This window comes from Nycticebus coucang, chromosome 17 (genome assembly GCF_027406575.1).
Source record: "Nycticebus coucang isolate mNycCou1 chromosome 17, mNycCou1.pri, whole genome shotgun sequence".
Classification (NCBI taxonomy): Eukaryota; Metazoa; Chordata; class Mammalia; order Primates; family Lorisidae; genus Nycticebus; species Nycticebus coucang.
Window position 1 is genome coordinate 88,818,489 of NC_069796.1, and position 26,635 is coordinate 88,845,123.

General features: G+C 46.7%; 1 protein-coding gene across 11 annotated transcripts; it reads right to left on the minus strand.

Moving 5' to 3' along the window:
• Positions 1-9,070: 9,070 nt before the first annotated feature.
• Positions 9,071-26,631, minus strand: MGAT1 (alpha-1,3-mannosyl-glycoprotein 2-beta-N-acetylglucosaminyltransferase). Of its 11 annotated transcripts, none has more exons than XM_053566539.1 (4): positions 26,537-26,631; positions 25,264-25,688; positions 16,040-16,212; positions 9,071-11,589 (listed from the first exon to the last, which is right to left on the minus strand). In XM_053566539.1, exon 4 carries the CDS (start codon positions 11,461-11,463, stop codon positions 10,120-10,122), a length of 1,344 nt encoding a protein of 447 aa, XP_053422514.1. In that variant the 5' UTR covers positions 11,464-11,589; positions 16,040-16,212; positions 25,264-25,688; positions 26,537-26,631; the 3' UTR covers positions 9,071-10,119. The 11 variants fall into 11 exon arrangements, with proteins under 11 accessions (XP_053422514.1, XP_053422520.1, XP_053422516.1 ...); XM_053566545.1 differs by lacking the exon at positions 26,537-26,631 and adding an exon at positions 12,028-12,152 and having other exon boundaries at positions 25,264-26,516; XM_053566541.1 differs by lacking the exon at positions 26,537-26,631 and adding an exon at positions 25,862-26,515.
• Positions 26,632-26,635: the final 4 nt, after the last annotated feature.

A 26,635-nucleotide genomic window follows, 5' to 3' on the forward strand; every position in this document is an offset into this window, starting at 1 on the left:
TAGGACTAGTTATCTAAACCCAGGGGATCAATCTCTCTGGAATCTTATCCTCAAACATCTGTAGAGACTGCAATGCTGCTTCTGTGTACTTTTCCAGCTTCATTTAATCTTTGGAGCCATTTTCCACCTCTTCCCCGTCCTTTCCTGATATATTCATCCTTTCTGGGGGAAGTCTGCTGATTTAAAAATGAAGCAATCTCCTTTAATCCCCATGCCCACTCCTTGGGGCCCCCCTTTATGTTTTTAAATCATTTTTTAGAGATAATTCCAACTGGGTTATGAAAAAAGTTTATTCATTGAATTTGATGAGTTTTCCAAAAACTCTTAATGAAGGTATGTTCACCAATAAACAATAAAATGTCAGCAAAACTAGAATATACTGGGCTGATTCATGCCAATACCAAAAGCAACAGACAGCATAAAAAAGATATAACATAAAGTAAGACAATGTGGAAAGTGTTAAAAACCACCTCTATATGAACTCTTTGTACCCAGCACAGAACTAATTAGCTATCAAAGCCAAGCCACACCATGGTACGTTTGACTGATGGAAGCCAGGAGTCAATAATACAGAGAAAATAAGTTCCTCAGTGCAAGAGACTTGAAAAATATTTTGGAGCATTCCCCTGAATGCTCAATTAGGTCATATGGTTCATATGAACAGTATTAGAAAATCTTTTTGGCACGGAATGGAAATGAATACATACGGAGTGCTTCATTTTTAAATCAGCAGCCTGCCTGAGAAATGACAAGTGTATTAGTAAAGTAGCAAGGGTATAACACTAAAATATTATTTGTTGTGCTCTGAAAATAATTAAAAATGAATTATTTAAAGGTGTCCAATAGCTATGTCTAGGCATTTAGGCTTAAGGGAAGTAAAATTAAAAGAAGACACTTTTCCCAAGGAGAATTTCTTTAAAATCAGGCATATTGTTGTCTGGGTATGGTGGCTCACACTTATAATCCCAGCACTTTGGGAGGCCCGGGGGGGAGGATGGCTTGAAGACAGGAGTTCAAGATTAGCCTGGACAATGCATTGCATTGTACAAAAAAAATTAAAAATACTAGCAGGATGCAGGGTCTATGCCTGTCATTCCAGCTACTCAGGAGGTTCAGGCAGGAGGATTGCTTGAATCCAGGAGTTTGAGATTACAATGAGCTATGATCATGCCACTACACTCCATCCAGCCTGGGTGACAGAGCAAGAACCCGTGTTTAAAAAACGTCTTTAAAGAAGTCTTTAAAAATCAAAGAAACAAAAATCAAGAATATTTGGGTCACTACAAAAATTTTAAGACAGACTGTGTTATGGGCCATTTATTTCACTTCCAAGAAACACAGTCAACACCGTCCTTTCTGATTTATCCATGCAAGTTTCACCTTGGTTGGCTTATTACTGTTGCCGGGAGGGCTTAATTTGCTTCCATCCTCTAGGATTTTACATGTCTTAATTTTTGTGTATCGCAAAACTTTCATAACGACCCTGTAGCAACGTTATACTTGATAAACAATGACTGACAACAAAGTAAATGTAAATACTATAATACTCTGCCCAAACCAGTTCCATATACTATTTAATAACTGAGAGGCAAACTAATTTTGTTGTAAAAACCTGGACCGGTTCTATCATGCACGTCCTGGGTTAGATATCCAGTTTCACTTAACATTTTGAAAGCTCATTTGACAGTAAGTCATGTTCCTCATATGGACCAGTTCCTTGTGTAACATAAGTGGTTCAGAAATAGCCTGTTAAGTCACAAAGAGACTGAAGATGTCATTTACCTGTCATTTCATTGGTGGCCACAGCATTTGGCATATCCTGTCTGTTTACAGAAAGCAGCAGTGCTGTGTCTCACACCTCATCCTCCTGAAGCATTTTCTTTAGCTCTTCTGCCTCTGCCTGGAGTCTTTCAAGATTATTACTCCCTACCAAGAAAATCAAGAGTCTGGGTATTCTGGAAGCAAGGACTCCAGGGAAACATAATTTTATCTTGACCACTACCAATCCCATACTGTAAAACAAATCTTTAAAAAAAATAAATTTTTAATTTTTTATTAATTATTATTTTCTTTTTTTTTTTGTAATTTACAAATAGGAATTGTACATATTCGTGAGCTATGTGGTGATGTTTTGGTGCATACAATGCATAGTGAACAGATCATCATTGAAACCACATGTTATTATTAACTACTGTCATCCTACAGTGGTGTAGAACACTGGGACTTATTCCTCCTATCCAGCTATCATTTCCTTTAGCAAATCTCTCCCTATCTGTCCCCTCCCCCCACCACTCTGCTCCCTTTCCCAGCCTAGTATCCTCTGACAAATGTTCCCTATATTCTACTGTGTCCACCTTAAAAACCAAGAAGAGGAATGGTGGTGACTATCTCTCCTAACTTCAGGTAGTGAAGAATGGCCATCTTGCCAGAGCATCTAATCCGACCATCCAAATGCACATCTTCTTCTTGCAGAGAGACCAGAGGAGACAGGGAGGCCTGCGGTGGCCTTGCTATTTTTGTTTCTCTTCTTTTTCTGCTCCAGATGTATTTCTCTGTATTTAACTAAAAAAGTGCGTTTATATTTCTTTTATTATTTAATACATTTGCTGTTGTCATGTGTTTGGGGAGCATTATTCAAAGCATTATTCCATTTGTCAATTTGATCTAGAAATGAGCATATTATAAATAAATATGGCAGATAGAAATCCAGCACCATCTCACTGATAAAACTCCTAATATACCTCCATCAAACTTATCAGCTTGACATGATAGTTTCTGATTCAACTCAATGCTATCCCACCATTGCCCTAATGAAGTCCAGCTGAGTCACACTTGTATTACAGCACAACCTGGTCCTGTTAGGAATGTCAGTGGATGTCACATCGTGGTTCTCTGACTGCAGTGAACGTGAAGAGGATTTGAGGCTGTTTCGAGTTCCATAGCATGAGGTTCTAGAGCTCTTTGAGAAGGAGCTGTCTGAGATAAGAAAAAACGAGGCAAGAAGACAAAACTATTAGCCAGAAAAAGAGAAAAGCAACCCAATTCCATCTCTTCACTGGACTTCAGGCCACTCTAGATTGATGCTCCCACTTTTTTTTATAACCATCATTTTTTAAATTTTGGATTGACATAAGGATTAACCTAATAATTAGGTCACCTTGTTTGCATTTGTAAGGTAAAGTCCGAGCAGTAGTTGAGCCCTTCGCCCAGGAGATGTGCCCCATAACCCTACATTGTACCTGGTAGGTGGAAGCTAATTGACTGAGCCCCCGCTCCCTCCCTTCTTCTTGAATTTAATTATGTTTTGCTCTTCTGTGGGCCCTGTATACTCAATACTAATTTGAAACTAGTAGATGCTCCCTCTTTTTGAAATGTGTTCAAACACCTTAGTCCACCTTCACTCTGGCTCACCAAACACTTGGCCATGAAGCCAAACCATTGTCTCTTCCTTTCTCCTGACAAAGGGGTACGACAGTAAATCTTGAAGTTTTTAGATTGCAATTACTTTACTCATTGAAGTGCAAAATCATTTCAGCTCTTGGCTGCCACCAAATGGAGACAACACATTAACTCAGCATGAGCTGCATAAGATCACCCTTCCAAGCTCCTGGAGCAGCAGTTGGGATGCCCCCAGCATCAGGAGTGTGGCTGCCCACCTGAGTCCTCCTGAACCTTGGCCTTCGAGAGATACACCTGGAGTCTTCAACATTGCCCCTAATTTTGTGAGAGAAAGAAACAGAAAGAAATTATGTCCTTTTAGTACAAATTATAGAGGCTTCAGTTTACACATGTGGACACTTGGCTGTGCTAATTTGCAATGAGGCATAAGCTGATTGTTTGCAAAAACAGCTAAAGTGAAATTAATTACACTAGAGGCCCTGGAAGGTGAGAAGTACCCAAAAGACAAGATGTGATTGGAGAAAGGAGACAAGAAGGATGAAGTGACAAAGAAAGGGGAAAAGAACATAAGGAAATCCAGGACATCCATCCAGCTGGGGAAGAAAGGTGTTGGAACGGCATGAGTGTTCCATCTGACTCGGGGGGACCTGCTGGGGATGAAACTAGAGCCAGGCGTGCATTGCTGCTGCCTCCAGTTCAATACGGCAAGGACAGGGGAGCCAGACCAGCTGTTTCAGGTGAGGACTCACCCCAGTGTGTGACAAGGAAACCTCAGGTGAGAGGCCATCAGGCTCTGCCCTGCAGTTGCAGAAACCGAGCTATCTTCACTCATCAATAAGTAAGAAATCAGGAATCAATGCAGCCAAAACCCGCCAAGAGATAAAAAGCCTGGCACCTGACAATTCACATATGCATCAGTAGGGGGCAGCAGTGCCTAATGAAAACAAAATTCAGAGCCCCAAATTTGCTCGGCAAGTGGAGAAACAGTTAATCAAAGCATGGAGTTAATTTATGAATTTTATTTTCTTTATTTTTCTACATTAAAAGTAGTTATACAATAAGCACATATTACTGAAATGAGTAATAAAAATGTTATTTTAAAAATAAGGTATTCATTCTGTAAAATCATACAATGTGCATTTGCCATATGGCAAAATACTGTATCATATAATATGGGTCCCCTTGATAGTAGTCTTTCCATTTCCCCGTGGGTTTGAAATTTTTCATAATAAAAACTTGGAGAATACTTGGAATATAAAAGTTTTAAGTTTTGGACAGAAAAGAAGATATTCATATACTTCAATTTCTACTTAAATAATAGAACCAATATCCTAGGTAACAATATCCTAACCCTCACTTCTCAGGAGTACTGATGAGTAAATGTTTAAAGATTCTTATTCTCAAAATGTTTTGTTTAAATGTTTCTTTCTGGTTACATAAAATCTAACATTTCGGTGCCAGAACACAGTATCCCGGAGTTCAGGTTACTATTGTTGGTTATCAAATTACCTCATAAGTTAACAGATTAAAATAACCATTTCATCTGAGCCACTATTTGGGGGTCAGAAATTCAAGAAGGGTTTGGCTGGGTGAGTGTGGCTTGTACATGCCACACAGTTGCCATCACGTGTTGGCTGGTACACACACACAGGCTCCATGGGACTGGACATCCAAGATTGCTTCCCACAGGGCCACAGACCATGCCGGCTGTTGGCCATTTCCCTGGTCTCCCCCAGCAAGTTGGTCTTAGGGTAGCTGGACTTTTACATGAAAGCTCCGCATAGCTCAGGGCCCCGAGTGTAAGCGCTTCAGCAGACCAGATAGCGGTTGTATCCCATGATGACCTTACCAGGAATTCATACAGACTCCCTCTGCTGCTCGACTTCACTCAGAGCCGAGGCAGCTGTCCCCACACTGGATGCTTTTGGTGCCGTCCTCAGGGAAGACAGAGGGCTCTTGGTAAGGCCTAATGACCTCTCACCTACCCTGGTCCTGAGGGGTTTCTCCCTTTCTCTTAATAGAAACTTTGAAAAGTAAGCAAATATTATTTCCAAGAGAGGATCTGGACAGATTTTGCCACATTACCATGCCTGAGATGGCTCTGTCTCACCAACCATCTTCCTCTTCTTACCAATGTGCTGACAGAAGTTTCAATTGAACACACAGCTGCTGAGCTGAGGCTGTACTTCACACTTCCCCTGAGAGTTGAGTGCAGTGTGCGGGAAGGTGACGTACAGGGCTGTGTCCTCTAGAGAACAAGGCTTGCCCTTCCTTCCCTTTACACCTTCCTGGAGGCTAGAACCAGGGCCCGGTTTTGGCTATGAGCTGGAAAGCACATGTTGAAGACGGCAAAAGACAATGGAAAGACCAATTCCCTGGTCCCGATCTGTCAGTCAGCACTGCTGGGGCTGTGTGTGGCCTTCAAGAATTTCAGTCATCATGTGTGAACTTGGGAAAGCCCAGCCCCCTAGAGCACCGTAGGACAGGTTTCTCACACAACCTGCTAGAGTTAGGGGTCCTCAGAAAGTTTGCTCTGCGCCTCTCCAGGTCTGGGCTCCCATTGCACTCCCAGGAATCTCCCCCATCGTCCCACTCTCTCCACATCCTCCCTGCCATCGTCATATGCTTGGTCCTCCAGGTCCAGTGTGGGGTACAGTTCCTTGCAGTTGCCCACACAATCACTTCCTTCTTCTGTAGCAACAGAAATCTTGATTCAGCTGAAAAATTACTTTCTCCAGCTTCTTTTGAGGACAGTTGGGCCTGTGCTCAATCCTGGTCAGGCTGTGATCAGGAGCCCCAGGGGCTTCCAGGAAAGGAGCTAGCTGGCATCTACCTTTCCCACTTCTTCCTGCCTAAAGTTAAGTGTGATGACTGGAGCTCCTGCAGCTCAGAAATGACACCTGTCATGGAAACCTCAAACTAAGAGAGTGGGACTGAGACAAGGTGTCAGGGCCTGAGGGTGTTGGGAACCGCCACACCAGCCCTACACTACCTTTCTCATTCCCATCATGCACCAGGGTCCAGGCTTCTGCTTCCTGCAGCAGAACCTAACTGTGGTGCACTTTCAGATTGTGAAGAGCCAGACTTCCAGTTAGCCAAGGGAAGTGCTGGGGGAAGTGCGACAGCTTCACAACTGCTGGGGTTCCTCTCTAGCAACCTCTGGACTACCCCATTCTGCACCTCTGGACATTTGTGCAGGAGTCATACCTGTGGGGGGCCCAGCTGGACACTAGGGAGAGGAAAGCAATAGACAGGGACTCTGCTCACATTGCTCCCACACTGACCTTCACAACCACCCCAGCAGGAGGCTCCATCAGCCCCACTTCACAGGGCTCTGGCAGGACGAATGAGTGGTCTGAATTAGACTTGCAGGCAGTAGGCCCAGATCAGGGGCCAGCTCAGCACCCTCACAATGACTTCAGCCTTCAGGATGGTCTCCCTGCCTTCGAACAGGGGGGATGTGGCCCCTAAACTCCCTGCAACTTGACTGGGGCTAGGTGGGTGGGTGGGAGAACAGATGGAAGTTCACAGACCCTTCTAATGGCAAACCACTGACTCATATCTACAGAGATCCCGTCAGGAAGTCTGAAATCCTACTTTTGTTAAAGATATTTAAGAAAGTGGGCAAGCTTATACGTTATATGCATTTATCTAAGTGCTATAAATTTATATGGGCTAAAAAACATTTACATAACTGTATGGGTTTTACTGGTAAATATTTTATCTACTTATGCATTTTGGGAGGAAGAAATCCCGTAGGACAAAGCCAAGGTATAACACACAAGGGAGGGTGTGGAATTGGATATTGTGGTTCCATTTCCTAGAGTAAACATGCAATAAGAAAAACCAGTAAATGATACATTTTTAAAAGGGTGCTTTGTGTCTAAGACTCTAAACGTCCCCCAAAGCCTCCCTCCTGGCTGACCCTGATGGGCTGGGCTTTGCCTCAGTTCCCCCACCCCCACCCCGCCCAACCCAAACCTGACAGGGCCAGGAACTCCAGACGTCTGTCTACTCATCCACAAATGAGATCCCACCAGAGTGACCCAGCAAGGCCAAGGCATTGTGGAGGGAAGGCTGGAGGGAAGGCAGAACAGCCGTCCAGGCCCTCAGGACCGTGAGAGCAAGAACCAGGGCGAGAATGGCAGGAGGTGCGGGCCGAGGGGCTCTGGCCACAAGGGGCAGCAGCAGGAGGCAGCAGTAGGAACATCAGGGCACAAGTCCATCTCTTTGGAATTATCTTTAAATCTCCAAACTTGGTTAGCCGACTTCTGCAGCATTTAATGACATGGTGCTTTTCCCTTTGACATTTGCACTTGCTTGGTTATCCACAGGGGCAACAGGCTTCCAAGGCAGCAACTGTGCACACATGACCACCACCTGAGGATACCCTGCCCAAGGAAACACCAAGGGACCCTGAATGTACTACTCAGTTCAGGAGCCCTAGGAGCCAGGCTCTCCGCTCTTCCAGCCCCCACAGGCCTCAGGCCGCCCTGCTCCCCTTCTTCTATCTCTCCCAGACCTCCCCACACCCACCTGGTCCACCCACCGCCCCTGGCCGGAGACCTGAGGCTGGGGAGGGGCCTCAAAGGAAGGCAGCATGGCTCTATCCCAATCCCAGCTCTGCCCCACCTTCTGTGTGACTGGCAAGTTAACCTCCTACCACCAGAACTACTTTGAGGGCTAAATAAGTATTAATCACGGAGCACTCAAAACAATGCATGTGGTCAGCAACGTTTACATAAACTAAGAGTTTGGCTGCCAGACACCCTGCTAAGACCATGGAATCTGGCAGCTGAACTCTTGCCTTTTTGGGCATCATGCGGCTCCCCTCAGGGGGCTGTGTCCCTATGTGCAAATCACGGAAAATGACCATCTCCCTTATTTAACCAAAAAATAAAGTTAAATAATCCATCTAAAAGCAACAAGGAAAGGCAAAAGTAACTCCAAACAAAAGGTTAAAATCAAATGCATGCCGCTGGTTCCCTTATTCCAACCTGCACCCCCGAGCTCATAGGGAGGCTGGAGCGGCCTCTAGTGACATACAGTCACCCCTTGACATAGCTTACCCAGACCTCCACCACCAGCTGGTGTGAAGCTCTCAAGTTTTCTATCAACAAAGTCACTTAGCCCAGTGGAGCTAAATAAAACTGGTGGGTCATAATGCTTTTTGTAAACAAAAAATGCGTAAGTAGAGAATAGAAATTCTGAGGATGTGTTTGTTACATGTGGTATGAGTAAATAACATTTCAGGCCCCATCTGGTGTATGTTCAAGGTGCCAGTGTAAAAAGCACTCCCCCTGGGGTCACAGTCGGGAGTCTAAGAGCTGCTGCAGAGCCTGCCTGGTATCAGGACACTCCCCGGGGCTCCCTGGCAGGCTGCAGAAGTGGCCAGTAAATGCTGCCTGCGCCAGCAGAGGGCACCAGCACAAAGTGCCCACTCAGGGACGCTCCAGGTCTCCCCAGTGCAGGGCTCAGTATCTGGAGGCAGGAACCAGGAAGCAGTCACCAGCTATCCTGCCGAGGGCCACCGCCTGACTCCAAAGAGTCGCCCTTCCTCAGCTCTTGCTTGGCTTCCCTTCCTCTCAGCCGACAGCCCATCCCTTAGTCCTCCCTGCTTTTTGTGTCTTCCCCTACCTTTCACCTCTTTTCCAGGACACTCACACAAATGTTTTTCAGACAATTCAACCTTTATTTTAGAAAATAATTCTGTAGCTTCCACTAATTTTTTTCCATTAAACTCAGCTCAGGCAACCAACAAAAACACCCAAATTCCTCCCCAACCTGCTATGTGCACCCTGGCCCGTGGAGACTCAAGATGCCTGGGGCAAGGCCAGAGTCTTCTAGGTCTTGGCTGCTCTACCTTAATGAGAGGCCACAAGAACCATAGCCCTCAGGGAATAGCCCCTGTAATAAGCCCCAGAGGAAAAAAGGGACACACGGAACTAAAGCTGTCTTCCACCAAGCCAGCATGGAATACTCCTAAAGCAGCAAGGGGACAACTGATTTTCAGAAAGGAGGTAAGGGGACAATGCCTCTCTAAGCTAGGTGAGGGAGGACCTGTCCCAGACTGAGGCTTCCTTCCACCACCTCTCCCCCAACAGCTGGATGTGAACTAAGGAGAGGTCTTGCTTTTTTCTCTTCAACATTCCATCTTAGAATTGCAACCTGCTAGACTTCAGGGAAAGAAGGGCTAAGCAGAGGCCATGGTTAAGGAGACAACTCTACCCTCGATGATGAGGAAGACCCTTTGGTTACTCTCATTTTGGCCACAAATATGTCCCCTTCTGGCATGACCCAGAGCCCCCAGTGGAGGAAGGGGAAAGGGAGCAGATAGAGGAAGAAGGTTCATAACCTGGCTGCAAGGGCCAGTCAGGGAGAGGGGCCTGCTGAATAGAGCTGAAGTTGCCAACTTCTCTGCAGATGCCCCAGGAAAAAGCTCAGGATGTGGCCATGTCTGGTCCCAACAAGCCGTGTCCCCTACCACACAGTGGTTTCTTAATACCCTCCAACAGACTACAGAATGGTTCCCCTGATCTGACTCCCTTGAGAACAAGAGAATAACCCTCGCCTATCATCTGTGCGCTCAAATGCACTCAAATAAAAAGATAAATGGGACCAAGAGGGAAACACAGACAGGACAATGCAGCCCAAGGACTGTGGTCCCATCTCAGCTCATCAAATGGCAAGGAAGGGCCCAGGAGGTACAGTCAGATGCTGCTAATTCCAGCTGGGATCATAGCCATCCCAGGTCTGCGGTGGCGCCAGGTGGACACGGCGACCCCGGAACTGGAAGGTGACGATGCCCCGGTAGCCAGCCCTGGGGACCCCCGACTTGAGGTCATCCATGACACCCAGAGCCTTGGCGAAAGCCTTGAAGCTGTCCCGGCCTGTGTACTGCACCCGCACCTCCCCGAGCTCCTTGCGATCGTTGGCCCTCACTTTCTCCACCTGCAACTGCGGAGCACCATAGACTCGGGCAAGGAAATCCCGGTCATAGGCCTCTCGCCACAGGTACGACAGGTCCAGCTGGGTGAATTGCACGAACTTCTGGTTCAGCTTGATGAACTTGAGGTGCTGGTCAAAGAACTGCCCGTGGCTCACACCCTTGCGGCCAAAGGTCATCGTTCTTGAGATTTCAGGGCGTATACAGGCCCGCCCTTTGCGCTGCTCTGGCCGACGCATCCAGTCATCCCAGAAGGCCTTGGGCCACTTGGGCTCCAGCTCAGCCCAGAGCTCAGCCAACAGCAGCCAGCCCAGGCCAGGGAAAAAGTCTGTGCGGTAGAGCAGCTCGGGCTTGCTCAAGTCCACCATCTGCTCCTTGCCATTGTCATTCCAGGCAGACACACACCAGAGGGAGGGGTCGGCTCTCAGCAGTGGGAAAGTGGCCTGGAAATACTCAAAGAAATCCGGTGCCACCTCCAGATCATCCTCCACCACCACAGCTGCTGGGAACTTGAACTTGTGGAAGATCTGGCCCAGTGCCCAGCGGTAGTGCCGGGCGATCTTATAGTAGCCCTGGAACTTGCGGTGGTCAGGAGGTACAGCAATGTTGCTCAGGTCGGGCTGCTGGATGTGTGTGACCGCGCTGCCATAGGAGGCAATGACCTGGGCTGTCTCCTGGTGCCCACAGTCCTGGCTGACAATGATGGGGAAGTGCTCAGCTGAGGGCCGATATTGCAACAGCTTGTCCAGGCAGCGCCGGACAGTGCTGCGGTCACAGGCGATGACCAGGATAGGGATAACTGACGGCAGTGAGGTCACAGGCACACGTGGGTGGGCGGGAGGAGCTACAGTGGGCACCCTCCAGCGCTGACTCCATACAGCATGGTGCTCCCTGATCTGCTGCAACAGCCACCGTTGGCGCTCCAGCTCCACCTCAGCATCTTCAGCCAGGCGAATTACCTCTCGGGTGAGGCTGGCAGGGTCATCATCAAGAGCACTGTCCGAGGGTGGCCTGCCAGGTGCTGGGCGTGTCCAGAAGAAAAGGAGCAGCAGGGCATTCCAGGCCACAAAGAGGATAGCGCCCCACAGCACAAGCCCTGCAGACTGCTTCTTCAGCATCCTGGCCCCCACAGGGGAGCGCAGGCCAAGGGGAGGGCTTGAGACTGCCCTTGGCTTTGCCCAGCTCACTCACCCAGTCCTAGGGAAGCTTCCTCTGGGCTATAAAATTAGAAATCAGCCACGCACCTAAAGAGAAAAGAAAGAAAATTGACCATCACCACAGAGGCATGTGGCTCCACACCCTACCAGGGTAAGGGATGTGGGGGCGATGCAGCAACAGGTAAAAAAGGAAGGGAGGATAAAGGCCAGGAGGTTGACTCCGGAGCTTTCAGGAAGAACTCCTGTTGCCCTAAACTAGGCAGTCAACCTGCACGGCATAATAGCATTAGGATACCATGCTCCACCTCTCCAAAATGAGAAGAGTCCCCAGAAAAGCAACAAGTGTTGGAGGCGATGGTATTGGTCGAAGGGAGGGAGCAAAAGAAGCACAATTCTTCCCTCTGACAGATTTCATTTCCCATCTTCTACCCAGAGCTTAGGGGGAGCAGTAAGGGGTGAGAATGTCTCTCATTCCTCAAGTCAAACTGTCCCAGGATCACTGACTTTTAGAATCAAATATCATACCTCAGGGCTAATGCTAGCACCTCAGTAAGAAGGCACCAGAGGCCTCCCACAAATGTTAACAGCAAGCCAAACTGCCGTGATCTCCAGGCTACTTAATATTCTGTTGGATGTATCAGCCAATGCAACTGTACCACAAAAAAAAAAAAAAATTAAAAACAGAAATGGAAAAGAAGCAAAAGTGTCTCTATTTGCTGATGCTTTGAGAATATGCCTGGAAAACTCTGAGAGAACCAATGATAGAACTAAACCAAACAAAGAACTGAGCAAGGTAGCAGAATACAAAAACCAACATACAAAGATCACAGCCTTCACATTCACAAATAACAACTCACTAGAAAAAATCATGGATGAGAAAAACCTATTTACAAAAGCCATGAAAATCATAAAATATTTGAAAATAAACTTAACAAAGAACATTCAAATCGCTATGAACAAAACTCTAATTCCTAAAAGACACAAAAGAACATTTAAATATCCCTTGTTCTTGGTTAGGACATCTCAGCATTATCAAAAAATCCCAGTACAAATACTTTTCATATGGAACTAGACAAAATGACACTAAAGTTTCCATGAAAAATTAAATACACAAGAATTTTAGGAAAATAATGAAAATGAGCTGTGAAGAGGGAGTAGCCCTAACAGATATTAAAATACATACTACAAAGTTCTATAATTAAAACTGTACAGTAGTGACACGTAAACAGGCCATCACATGGAACAGAATTTAAACTCCATAAATAAATTCCCTACATGAAGAAATCTAGTGTAGAATAAAAATGGTGCTTCAAATTACTAAGGCAAAGACGGTCTTACTAATAATTACAATAATTATATACCTATACTAGGTTTGAATATGGTTTGTACCCTCTGAAACTCATGTTGAAATCTGATCCCCAATGTGACATGGCAGTGTTGGGCGGTGGGGCCCAGCAGAAGGTGTTGGGGTCACAGAGTGGATCCCTCCTGAATAGATGAATGCCCTCTCACAGGAATGAGTTATAATAGTTCTCAAGAGAAAGCAGCCCAGTGTTTTCAGCACTGACACTTCACATGCGCAGTCTGTCCTTTCCTCTTTCTGCCTTGAGTTGAAAGAACATGAGACCCTTCCTCTGATAAGGTGCCTGATCTTGAACTTTCCAGGCACCAGATTTATTGGCCAAATAAACTTCTTTTCTTTATAAATTACCCAGTCTCATGTTTCTGTAATGGTCTAAGAAAACCTATTTAAAAAAAATTAAAATTAGATTCATACTGAAGAATAACTTCCTAGTGGATCAAAGTTTTAAATAAAACTATAAATATTCTAGGGAAAAATACGGGTGAATTCCTCTATAACCTGGGTGTAGGAAAAGGCTTTCTAAGAATGACTCAAAATCCACGGATGTGATAAAAGACCAGACTTGATATATTTCACTACCTGAAACATTTTTACATAGATAAAAACACCATAAATGGGTAAAAGACAAATGACAAACTGCAAGAGAAATGTTGTGACATACAACACAAATAAGAGCCAAATCCTAGAAGACGAAGACCTTTCAAAAAACGGGGAAGGGCGGGGGATGGAGGACAAAAATTCTACGGAAAATAGGCTAAAGATAACGGTGACTCAGAAAAAGGGTCCTTACATGAAAAAAAATGTTCAACTTCACTCATAGTACGAAAAATGCAAATTAAAGCTATCCTGAGATAGTAATTCTCACTCATCAAACTGACAGAAATTCAAAAACTTGTCCTTTTATTCTCTTAGGTCAACTGAAAAACAGAAGTTCTTAATTTTTTCAAACTATTTACAAAATATTTCCCCGAATGTTGACATATAAGTATAAAAATATATATAAATGATAATATTAGTTAATTGTTCCTGTTTACGGTGACCTTTGGGACACTCGTAGGGAGACTTCTCCAGCCCCTTCTACCATCCAGGACCACTTGTTTTCCTCCTGGAAACCAACCACCCCGACAACTCCAGAACAGTCCATTTAACTGTGTAATTAAATCCCTATTTTATCAGGGCTCATATAGGCTCATATATGAAAGTTTCCTAGAAGAAGAGAATGATACACAGACTATTTCCAGTTTCTTCATTCTCCCCAATGTTGGAACTTTCTCTCCAGTTTCATGGCCAGGCTTCCCTCTCTCTCAACTTCCTGCCTCCTGGGCAGGGAAAAGTCTTTAGGTAACCAAGGAAGAGGGAAAAGAGATGCTAAAATGACAGGGGTGTCCATCCTTTTTTTCTTTGCTGTAAATTGGAAGAGTAAGAGTTGTCTTGGGCCTCACATTAAATACACCAACACTAATGGTAACCCATAAGCAAAATGAAAGGTCCATACATTTTGTGATATCCAATACCACAGATAAGCAAAACAGTCCTAAAAAAAAAAACAACAAAAACAAAAAGCAGAATGCAGCTCCCTGGGGTCACAGGTTGTACACCCCTTCAAACTCCATTAGCTGAGATGCTACTTCAAACTCGGCGGAACAGCCGGTCCCAACTTCTCAGACCTGCAAATTCAGATGGTAAAACCCCAAGAGACCACATCTTCTCTACCCTTCACATGACTTCTGTACCCTTCAGCTTAACTTTTCACTCTAGACATTGAAGTCAGATAGCCCACTCAAACTAACTGAGGCCTATTTATTAGAACTCTGTCCCACCCCGCAAAGCCAGAAAGATCTAAGCAATCTTCTGAGCACCAAGCTGCTGTGCAAGGACCTCCTCGATATCTAGATTTGCTAGTGACCTAAAAACTGGCTTCTGTGTTGATGCCACACCCACCCACAAGCCTTCAACTGCAACTCCCAACTCAGAAAAGCACTGAAAAGCAGAAGTTTTCTAAACTCATTTGGCAGTAAAACTTCACTCAACCTCACTTGCTGAAATTTGATCTAACATAAGGCTATTTATAGTCTTTATTTCTCTCTCCTGGAGTGACTATTCATACATTCTGCTACAGAAATAAACATGGTAGCTTATGGTATGCTGTTCTAGATCTTACCCCACAGAGTATGTGCCAGTTCATCTTTTCCAAATATTAAATATTCCAAATTCTGAAACATCACCCCCCAAGAACATCAAAATTATGAAAATGGAAGAGACAAAATTACTCGTTCACTGCCAGCGTCCCACTTCAAGTCCTCCAACCCTTTAACCCAAACACTTTCCTTATTAACTACTGTACAAACCTGAACTCTTGCTGTAGTTTCCATGCTGATCTACCTGTCACTAATCTTGTTCCCCCTAACAAACCTTCAACAGCAACAGAGTATCCTTCCTAAAATGCATGCCTCGTCATGCATTATAACCTGCCTTAAAAACCAGCAAAGGTTGCCATTGCCCATAGAATAAAACTCAAGCTCATTATTATGACACTCGAGGGCCTTCATAAGAAACTGGCTCAAACATCCTTTTTCAACCTCTCCTTCAATCTCAGGAGGCTATTAATTTCCCTAGTAAATGCACCTACATGGTTGCATTGGTCTGCTACATGGTCTGCTCCAGCCAGTCCCTCATCCTGCAGTATTACCCACAGCCCCATCTGCCAGCCACCTCCACATCCTTTATGGCCCTGTTCAGGCAATACCTTCCATAACATCCCAGACACAGCCATGCTGCCAATGACTACACCCCCCACAGCACTCTTTCCACACCCTAACCAAATCTGTAGACATACCTTACCCAGCTTTTGCCCTACTCTTTAGGAAAGCAGCTCCATGATCTCTGTGCCCACCACAGTGCTTGGCACATGTATGAAGTTCAAGTCGCTAGATGGAAGACTGCTTGCATTATTAACTAACCAGGGAAAAAGCCAAACCAGCAGCAAGAGAGTGACATTTTCCAAAGACGACCACCACACATCCCATCTCATATGCTCTTCTTATAAAGTGACAATGACACTCCTCTTTTCAGAGGTAAAGATCCAGCTTCCCTTCCTCCCTCCCTCTTGATTCTGTGAATAAGTGGTGCTATGTGACTTGTGAGAGTAGTTCATAACAAGCCAACAGTTTCCACCTGGTGCTTTTAAGATGCTTTCTCCTGGAACTCTGCCACATGGATACGACACCTACAGGTATTCCAGTTGACAACCCCAGCTAAGGTCCCAGTTGACAGCCAGCCTCAACCACTAGGCATGGGAGGAAGCCATCTAGATGATCCAGCAACTGCTACATCCGACTGCAACCTACCTGAAAGACAAGCAAGAACCACACAGCTGAGATAGTAATGATTCTGGTATAAGACACTGCATTTGGGGGTGATTCATTATGCAGCAGTAAGTACCTGAAACAGTTAGTTTTTACTTAGAATCTAGGTAACCCTGACAAGCAAGGCAAGTGCCACTCCCTGCCCTCTGTGCAGGGGCCCCCCAATCCAAATGCCGAGGCCCTGTCTCTTCTCACATTCCTTTCCTTATTAGGTATCTAATGCTGAATAATAAATTACTCCAAAACTTAGTTAAGACAATAGCAATTATTTAATCCTTCTTACAGTTTGTGAGTCAGAAATCAGGATGGGGGGTGTAGAGAGGATAACCTATTTCTGCTCTACCGTGTTTTGGACTTTGGCTGGATAACTCAAAAGCTGAGGGCAGGGAGGTGCTTGTGGCTCAAAGGAGTAGGGCGCAGGCCCCATATGCCCGAGGTGGTGGGTTCAAACCCAGCCCCGGCCACAAACTGCAAAAAAAAAAAAAAGCTGAGGGCAAGAGTCTCCTATAAGCTCATTCTCTCACATGCCTGCAGGCTGATGCTGGCCTCAGCAGAGACACTAACTGGAGTGCTGGCTACAATACTCACACATGGGCCCTTCACATGGGTATGGCCCAGACTTCCTCTGAACATGATGGCTGCGTTCCAAAGATAAGAGTCCCAAGAAAGAGAGCAAAGCAGATAAAGCTGTATCCTTTTCCTGGCCTAGCCCTGGATCACTTCTGTCCTGCTGGTCAAGGAAATCACAAGTCCCTATGCACATTCAAGGGGAGAGAATCACACAACCACCACCAGGTGGGAGGACAATGTCAAATTGTAGGAATATTTATGAGTAAGGCCATTTGGGGGAAGTCCAATCTGCCACACCTTCCTTTTAAAATAGAACTGTTCTTAATCCTGACCTGAGTCCCTAAAAATGTTATTTATGAGACTCGCCTGCAAGGCACAAATTCAAAGCAGGCTTTATTTTTCTAGAGTTTTCACCCCCCTTTAGGGAAGTGACACAACCAGTCCACACCAAGTACAAAGACATTTATATTACAGTGCAAGATAAGTGAATCTTTTCAGTATATAAAACCTTCAGCCAAAACCTAGGTGGCTCTAGGCAGGTCCTACTAAGTCCGGTGGGGCTCGCTTATCATTTCTTCATTTCAGTTACCGCCTAAGAGCTGTGAGAGCCTTTCCAACACTTCTGATTCCATGGTATTCTCCAGCCTGCCCTCTTGCTCTGGAAAAAGTGTTTCTTTAACAGCAAGTCAACACCAAATAGTCAACTTACAATTATGAGCAACAATGGAGAAGTCATATTTAGCTTTAAAATTAAGTATGGGGTAGAAGAAATGTTGACAGATTCTCCTTTCTATCTCTGCCTTGCTTAATATGCTAAAAAGCACTATATAGAAGTCCAGAAAGTACAGGACACATCACAGATGATGAAGATCTGCCTGAATTACTCTTCTTACCCATTGTTAGACCTCTCCGCTAGACTCCTGTATTATGTAGCAGGCTCCATAATGGAAAAATCTGATTGAAATGATACACTAAATAATTCAAGGCCTTAAAGGATAACACCTAGGAGGGAAGGGATGCACCTTACTCATCCTGGAAAAGACAAGGCTAAAGAGAAATGCAATACTAGTGCAGCACAAAGCATGAAGGCCGCAACCCGCCACCAGCAAGCCAGGCAAGCTTGAATAAGTCACTTGACCCACTGTGCCTCAGTTCTCTCATCTATAAAATGAAAAGATTGAGTTGGATAATCTCCAAAGTCCCTGGTGTCTGGATGATGGTAACAGTGAGAATTTCTCCAGTGCCCCAAATAGGAAATGAGAACCAGTTGCACAGCCGCTGAGGTTCAGCGGCTCGACATACTGCAGTGCTTTCTAACCCTGAGAATAAGACAAAGAAGCAAGGATCCAGGTGAGCTCAATGGTCTCCAGTGATGGAAAGAACTGGGAAACATTGATTCCCAGTGGAAGGCACACCTTGGATGATGTGAGCATCTAAGAGCAGAGACTAAATTGTCTAAAATATAAACAGGACATTAAGCTGGATAACATCGCAGTCAGTGATGTTCTGAAAGGAACACTGAGTACACTACAGGGAAGCTTCACTCTTGGGTTCTTTCTTTGGTGGAGATACACACAGACCCCAGCCACTGTTCCTCTACTCCACGGTTTATCAAACGGGAGCCCTGCAAGACTTGGAGGCACATTAGCAAACAGGTAGGAAAAAGTTTTCCAGCCAATTTACATATTTCAACATTGACTATATTTCCTTACTGCTGAGCAGAAAGAACTCCCTAGTAATTTGAGGAAAGATCATTCCCATTCCCACTCCCCAAATCCTCCGCAGAGATCCCACCTCCTCCTTGCCCCACACCCACGGTCGCCCTGCGGCCGAGTTTCACAACATCCTCCTCACTCCGCAGAGCCCGCCCGCCCTCTGACAGCTGGAGGCCTGGGATTCCGAACCAGGCGCAGAGTTCCAACTTCCTGGCTCGGAAGGAGGCTGCCGCGCAGCGGGGACCGGGGTCTGGCCCGGCTGCTCGCGAGGCCAGCCCCTCTCGCCCTCGAGCACCGGGGCTTACGAGCACAAGAGCTGGAGCCTGCGCCCTGGAGCTCCCCCTAGGTGCCCGCGGGGCCTCCCTCGGTCTGGACCCCGACTCACCAGTTCCCTCCAGCTTCCCGGCCCGAACTTGGCCCGCCTCGGCGCAGGGAGCCAGACCGGTGCCCAGGCGCTCGCGCGGCCCCCGTGGACTCCCGCCTCGTCGCCCCTCCTGCAGCGCGCCGGGGCCGACTGCCGGGCGGGCAACGTGGCCCTACCCCGGGAGGTGGGGCGGGGCCGGGAGGGCTGGGGGCGGGCCTCACCAGCGCCCCGCGCCCCGCCTCTTTTCAGTCGGCTGCCGTTGGCTGAACACCCCAAGTTTTCCCGGGCCCACAACTTCGGGAGGCAGCTGTTGCCGCAGACCTTTCCCTACTCCGAGTCGCCACTCCAAAAGTTGGTCCTCGCCCCCATCCACGCCCTCATCTTCCTACTGTCCAGACCTACCCAGAGCCCCGCGCCTCATTCCCAACGCCGGCAGAAGGGAGTTACTGGGGAAGAGCCCTGCCGCAGGTGGGTGGGGCAGCCGGGTAAGCAGTCACCAACCCCAGGCCAGGGAGCCAATGTCCCCACCCACAAACGGCAGGGCAGGGATGTAAGAACAGGAAACCGGCACCCCAAAGGGAAGTCAGAGAGGAAACACCTGCTGCCCAAACAGGACAGGGCCAGCAGTTTCTTTTCTTTTTTCCCTTGGGGTTGGGGAATGGGAGTTGTTAGCTGGGTAAAAATAGCAGAGGCAGACCTGTCAGCAGGGTAGGACCACCAAGCCTAAGAAGAGAAGGAATGGATCACAGGCTTTTGTGATAGCCTGTGAAAGGGGACAGGGAACACCCTTAAAAGCCCATTCAATGTTGTAGAATAAAGAAGGGTAATGAAGCTGAAGAAGAGGTGGAGAGATTCAGGACCCAGGCCCAGCAAGAGAGGGAAAACTCCATAGCAAGTACCCATGGCTGAGCCCTGGGCAAAGTCCAAGTGAAGAGGAAACACACATTGCAGGGCCTGGCTGTGGGGTGGGCACTGGCCCCAGAGCAGAGATCAAGATTTTCCTAGGCACCCAGGCCTGAGACTTGAGCCCTGGATTGCACACAGGCCTGGGTGCGGGCCAGGGGAGGAGCCATTGCTCCAGCACCAGCCCTGTTCCCTCAACCACCACCTCCCCTGCCTGACCCTCTGCAGAGGCCTCAGCTCCCCACCACCTACCCCTCACACCATCTGATCCTGGGAAGTGAGGGGGGAAATACTAAAAACCTCTAGCTGCCAAGGAGGTGACTTTCCTAAGAAGGATTGCTGCCACCTGACAACATTCTACTGACTCAGCCCTTCTCCTATCTACATCCATCCGCCATGTTCCAGAGCACAGAACAGTCCAGAAGTCTGCAGTATGTGGTTTCTAACTGACTTTGCTCACTAACTTGTTTCTATAAGAAACCAGGAATCCAGCAGGGCCCTAGAGAAACAAAAGGTTGGGTGTGCCCTACAGGCTCTTTGTACCATGGTGAGGAGATAAACCAAAATTTCTAAGGACTCAGAGTCACCAGACATGGTGAGAGACCAATCACGTCAGACCCCTCCCTCCCTAGTGGCTCTCCAGAGAGGGTATCATCCCCATTCTACACATGAGGAGTCTGAAGTTCAGGGTAAGTGCCAGTTTGCTGGAGGTCACGAGACCTAATGAGGAGCATGGCCAAGTTTTAGCCTCCACATTCCTACCTCCAAGCCTGGCAGTCCTTCCCGACCCTCATGTATCCCAAGGGCCAGTATGCTCTCTTTGAGGGCTATGTGCCCAATATGAGAGGCACAGTGAGATAGCAGGGAAATCTTGGTAGAAGCAGCTGGAGCACTGCCCTGAAGGAGCAGAGAGGAGCTGACACACCAGTTAGGCTGCACTGTGTGGGGAGAGGAGGTATGTGTCCAACATGTCTCGTTTAGCTGGCTGTGTGGACTGTGGCAGGAGATTTGAGCTCATGCTTATGTGCCAGTCAGAAGCCACTGTCTCTCACTTCTGCCCTCTCTCTACATTTTCCTAATGAAGGAGTTGGGGTGAACTGGGGCCTGGCAAACTCAAACTCATTGTCAAGACGTGAAGAAAAATGAAGTTTCCTAGAAGTGCAAATAGTAGGGAAACACTGGTTTGTAGATCCAAGACATAAAGAGCTAAAATCAGATTCAGCTAAAATCAGAAGAAAGGGCAGACATGATACGATGCTGAAAGACGGGGGAAGACTGACAAGCTCATGACATGTCAGATTCCCACCACTAACCTGATACTTCTTCATGTAAGGCAGCAGTTCTTAACCTGTGGGTCGCAACCCACAGGAACTATATTACAGGGCTGCAGCATTAGGAAGATTGAGTACCACTAGTCTAAGGCTACTTAACAGGGAAGAGGATGGGAGCCTGTTTGTGCACCATAACTCACACGCCATCTCTACAATAGTGTATTTAAATTCCGAGGCTCACAGGAAGCTATAAATAGAAATCCTCCGACTGCAAGTGGGGTATCCCAAGAAGAAAGGGCCAGATTAGAGAGAATCAGAATGGGCTGAATTCTTAGATGGAAGCAAGAAAAAACATTTGGTCTGAGAGGCAAGAAAGCAGGGTACTAAGTGCCAAACTGACCTGGGCTCCTGCTGTGGTTACAGGTAAGTAACTGGGGAAGAAGGGCAGAAACAAGGGGCCAAGTGTCGGGACTCTGAGGATGAGCGTGGGTTTGAATATGAACAAACAGAAAAAAAGAGGATCCAGTCATAGGAGAAAATGGAATTAGAAGGGATAAGACTCTGTCCTGCCTACCTCACCACCACCAAAAGAGAACTGAAGGGAGGAAAAGAAAGTGTTAAGTGTTCCATGAAATTCCCCCCATCCCCCCATTAACTATGCCCAAGACACCAACAAATGTTTGCAGTTTTTTTTTTTTTTTTGGCCGGAGCTGGGTTTGAACCCTCCACCTCCAGTATATGGGGCCAGTGCCCTACTCCTTTGAGCCACAGGCGCTCCCCTGACACCACCACATTTTTTACAATTTGGAAAGAATTTATGCTCAGAAATTAAGACAGATCTTGGTTTGAAACCATCAGTAAAAGTAAAAGCAAAATTTTAAATCAATATTGTGTCTCTCCCCTCCCATGGAGATCTAGAAACTTTTCCAAGCCAAGGAAGGGAGAAAATATAACCACAATAATTACTAAACACTGTCCGTGAAATATAATTTTTGGTTAACTACCTACAATTCCTTTTGGAATAAAGAAAGGAATAAATAGGAAGGCCCTGTGGCTCACACCTGTAATCCTAGCACTCTGGGAGGCTGAGGCAGGTGGATTACCTGAGCTCAGGAGTTCAAGACCAGCCTGAGCAAGAACAAGACCCTGTCTCTACTAAAAATAAAAAAACTAGCTGGGTGTTGTGCTGGGCACCTGTAGTCCCAGCTACTCAGGAGGCTGAGGCAAGGGGATCGCCTGAGATGAAGAGTTTGAGGTTGCTGTGAGCTATAACGCCACAGTACTCTACTCTACCCAGGACACACAGTGAGACTTTGTCTCAAAAAAAAAGGCTTGGCTCCCATAGACCAGTGGTTACCAGCCTGGGCCAGCTAAACAACAAAGACAACTGCAACAACCAAAAAACAGCCAAGCATTGTAGCAGGTGCTTATAGTCCCAACTACTTGGGAGGCTGAGGCAAGCGAATCACTTAAGCCCAAGAGTTTGAGGTTGCTGTGAGCTATGACGCCACAACACTCTACCCAGGGCAACAGCTTGAGACTCTATCTCCAAAAAAAAAAAAAAGAATAAACACATTCAGTTAAAATATACACACATGCCCCTTGGTTAAATCTATTACTGGTGTTAGCTAAGCAGCCTGACACTTGATGGGTGCCAGATCTGGTGCCCCTGTGAAAAAGCCAGTGGCTATCTTGAGAGGACTATCTTGTGAAAGGGTCAGGCAGAGGGCAGAACCAGCACTTTTAGTGGAAATGACAGGGAAAAGGATTTATGGCTTGCTCCAAGAAGGAAATGTCTTACCAGAAAGGCTCAGAGTTTCCCTCCCTGAAGGTTTGCAGCAGAACGCAGATGGCCCTTGTCAGGTCAGACACCGCAGAAACAGGCCCTAGCCCTGGCCAGGTAATTTCACTATCTACCACTCTACACTCTGGCAGTTCATGCCCACTCAGGGCTTCTGTAGCTTCCCCTTAAATTGAGGAAATAATCCCTGTTCTGTCTTCCTTACAACACAGTGGTGAGGGTAAACTGACAGACAACACATCACATGATATAAATGCTACACATGGTACAACTCCTGGACAACTCCTGGTGCTTCGGGTGCGTGGAAGCACTCACAGGACAGGAGGATCTCCCAGGTAGGATGAAGAAACCTTCTGCCACAGCACAGGATCCCAGAGATGGCTAAGGAGGCATCCCAGCTCATATATCCCTGAAAGATCACTGTGATTTCTGTGCCTAAGCAAAAACTGGCACCAGGAATTTGCTAGGCAAAGCCGTACAAGGTGACTGGCCCATGAGACTCATACCTAATAAAGTAGTAGCCTGGCCTCAACGGGGCTACCCTAGGCCTGAACCCAGAGTTTCCAGAACAGCTCAGGGCCAACATCTCCAGCCTGGGCTCCCTGTCCTCAGGCCACAAGAGGAATGAGGAACTCCTATTGCATGGAAGAAATGAAAGATGGGGGAGAAAAATTCTACAAAGTACAGCATAAATACAAGATTTTCAGTTTGCAAATGACCTTAGTTTTTTTTTTTTTTTTGTAGAGACAGAGTCTCACTTTATGGCCCTCGGTAGAGTGCCGTGGCGTCACACAGCTCACAGCAACCTCCAACTCCTGGGCTTAGGCGATTCTCCCGAGTAGCTGGGACTACAGGCGCCCGCCACAACGCCCGGCTATTTTTTTTGTTGCAGTTTGGCCGGGGCTGGGTTTGAACCCGCCACCCTAGGCATATGGGGCCGGCGCCCTGCTCACTGAGCCTTAGTTACTCTTGCCAGTCCCCAGTGAATACAAGAGGCCCGGGTGTTACTGTTACGAAACAGCAGAGATACTAGAAAGTAGAAACTCCTCGCCCAGCCCACCTTAACCTAATGTCTCTCAAAATTCCTAACTGCACTCCACTTCTACTTTCTGCTGTTTGCTGTCACTAGGAAAAGCAGGCATCCTGGCATAGGTAAAGGACGCTGAAAGAAGCTGGTGGGAGGTGAGAAGATAACCATAAACAAGTCTATTTAAGGGGGAACACTGCCTGCCAAAATACAAAGGGTGAAGAGCTGTTGTGAAAAAAAAAAAAAAAAATTAAAACATTTGCTTAAGAGCAGGAGAGAAGACTAGGATATGCACTTACTCTAAGAAATGCAGTATTAAGTCCTAACCAGATACTTGGCCCTTGAGACTTTAAACTTCCCTCCTCCCCTCCTTAATGTGCTGCTTCAAAGGTGCACCCTGAAATGGAACTGGCAAGGAGGTCACATGGGGCAGAATCCCTTCATCTAAATTCTCCTTTGAGCCATTCACTTTTTTCTACAACTTGATGATCTCAGATATTATTTAACAACAAGAGAATGAGATAAACTGAGGTCAGGCTTTTATTTAAGAACACCTTCCAAGGCTTTTGCCAGCACACTAAACCAATAAAAGAACAACTCTTAATTCAGTGTTTTTCTGTCACAAACATGCATATCAGAAAACATCAGTGATACTGTTCCATGTAACAGTATGGAACAGCCCTGGATCCTTTCCAAAATCCATCATTTCATTTGCTCCTTACGGCAATTTGCAAGGGACCTGGAAATTTAGTTATCCCCATTTTACAGGTGAAGAGAAATGCAGACATTAACAGACATATGTAGGGTTACACACTGACTAAGAAGTAAGAATTGGAGCCTAAGTCTTACTGATTCCCCAAATTGTGTTCTCTCCTCTTTTCATGAGGTTTCATGGCCTAAGCTGCCTTATGAGGGAGGGAAAAATAAAGACAATTTAGGGATTATTTAGACTATTTCTTTCCTCTCCCCCAACAGTCATATTCAGTTTGCTCCCCAAAACAAAGCAGCCTGCCTCTGCATAGGATTAGGTAATCCATTCCAGAGTATTAGCTTAAACTGGCTTAGAATCCTTTTATCTCACTGTTTGAAAGGCCCTTAAAGGTAATCTAATCCAACTTCCCTTCAGAAGCCTAAATTCTTTTCCCACTCTCCTTGGCCGAACTTCACCAGCCTAACCTCACAATTGGCTGTGCTCACAAGCCCTTACAAGGTACTCCTCCAGCCTGAGTAAGGACAGAGATTGGGAAAAAATCTACACCCAAAGACAGTGAAGTTTTACCCATCAGTGTAAAGCTTCGGTAGTCTTCACAGACAAGATCCACTCAACAGTTTCTGCACAGGCGCTGCAAAATACTAAGCAGGAATTGAGGTAGGAACCTTACCTTTCTCCTCTTTCAGGGGCTCCCCTGGAGATCATCAAACCTCCGCGCAGCACTCCATTGCCACAACTGAGAATCCCAAATCAGATCCACCAAAAAGTGCAGCTTCTCTTCTCTTATCCAGGTCCAAAGTCCATGGCTGAGTGGACCCCGGAGGGGGAGGAGTCTGGGGGGAAGGGGTGTGTCCAGGCCCCTCCCCCCCACTGGAGGCCTGAATGTCCCTCTCTGGGTTCTGTTACATCCCTTCATTCATCCACCTTATTAAGCTGAGTCTGATGATGGGCAGATCCCAGATACTACCCCATGTCTTGTTCAGGCAGGAGAAGTTATCCATTTTGAAGATTTTCCCATCTGTCTTCCTCTGAGACTCATGAGAAGAAACAGGCCTTAGAAACAGCATGGCCCAAAAGGCTGATTTCTGTGTTAATCTAAGGAACATTTAAACACGAGTTTAATGTTCTACTATATACTCTCTAATTGAGTATACAATCCAATGGTTTCCTGAGACTTCCTAGTTCCTAATTCCTACTTAAATCAGAGATCTTTACTATGCTCTAGCATCAAAAGCCCTTCAGGCAACAAAGCTATACAAAGTACCTACCTCACTCACATATTGCACCCCAGGCACCTCATCATTAGTGTATCCGTGTGTGTGAGACAGAGAGCCACTCAGGATAAAAGTAGGAACATACCAGTTATCCCAAAAGAAAAGTAACCAGGAGACTGTCCTCTAAGAATGTCCTCCTGTTCTCTTGTCTAAAGGACCCATACGAATTGAAATCTCCCAAGCTTCTTAGGGTGCTCAGTGTCTTAATTCTACAGCTCTCTTCGATTGAACTAAATCCTTTCCAGACTGAGATGCTGGCACCGTGCAAATGCACTCCTTTCCATCAACCCTCGCCTCCCTCCCGGTTTCCAAAACTGCCAGGAATATAATTCTCAATCTCCGTCAAATTCCTTCCAGGGGCCACTCCCGAGAGATAATGTTTGTCTCAGTCCGGGAGCCCACGCCTGTCAACCCTCCTGCTCCAAGAATCATTCCTAAACACACACATAAAACCTTCCTTCCTTCCTTCCTTCCCATAGGGGCGTGGTGTCCACATGACATCCACCCCCCCCAACCACCGCGAGAAGGTAACTCCTCCCACCCTTTTCCTCCAAACCCCGTGCTCTGTGTTCACTGGGAAAATGGGAGACACCACGACCCTCCTTATACTCCCAACCCTACCGCTCTGCCCTGCGGACGACCCTCGCCATAGTCGCGCAGAGTCGTTACCTGGTTCCCGCCCGCCCTGTGTCTGCTGGGAACCGCAGCCCTCCCCAGTCGCAATCCAGGCCCCAGGCTAAGTGCCAGTAGCCGGCCCAGGCCCCACCC

Excerpts from the sequence above, each read along its gene's own strand:
- MGAT1 (XM_053566539.1), bottom strand. The coding sequence starts at position 11,463 with ATGCTGAAGAAGCAGTCTGCAGGGCTTGTGCTGTGGGGCGCTATCCTC.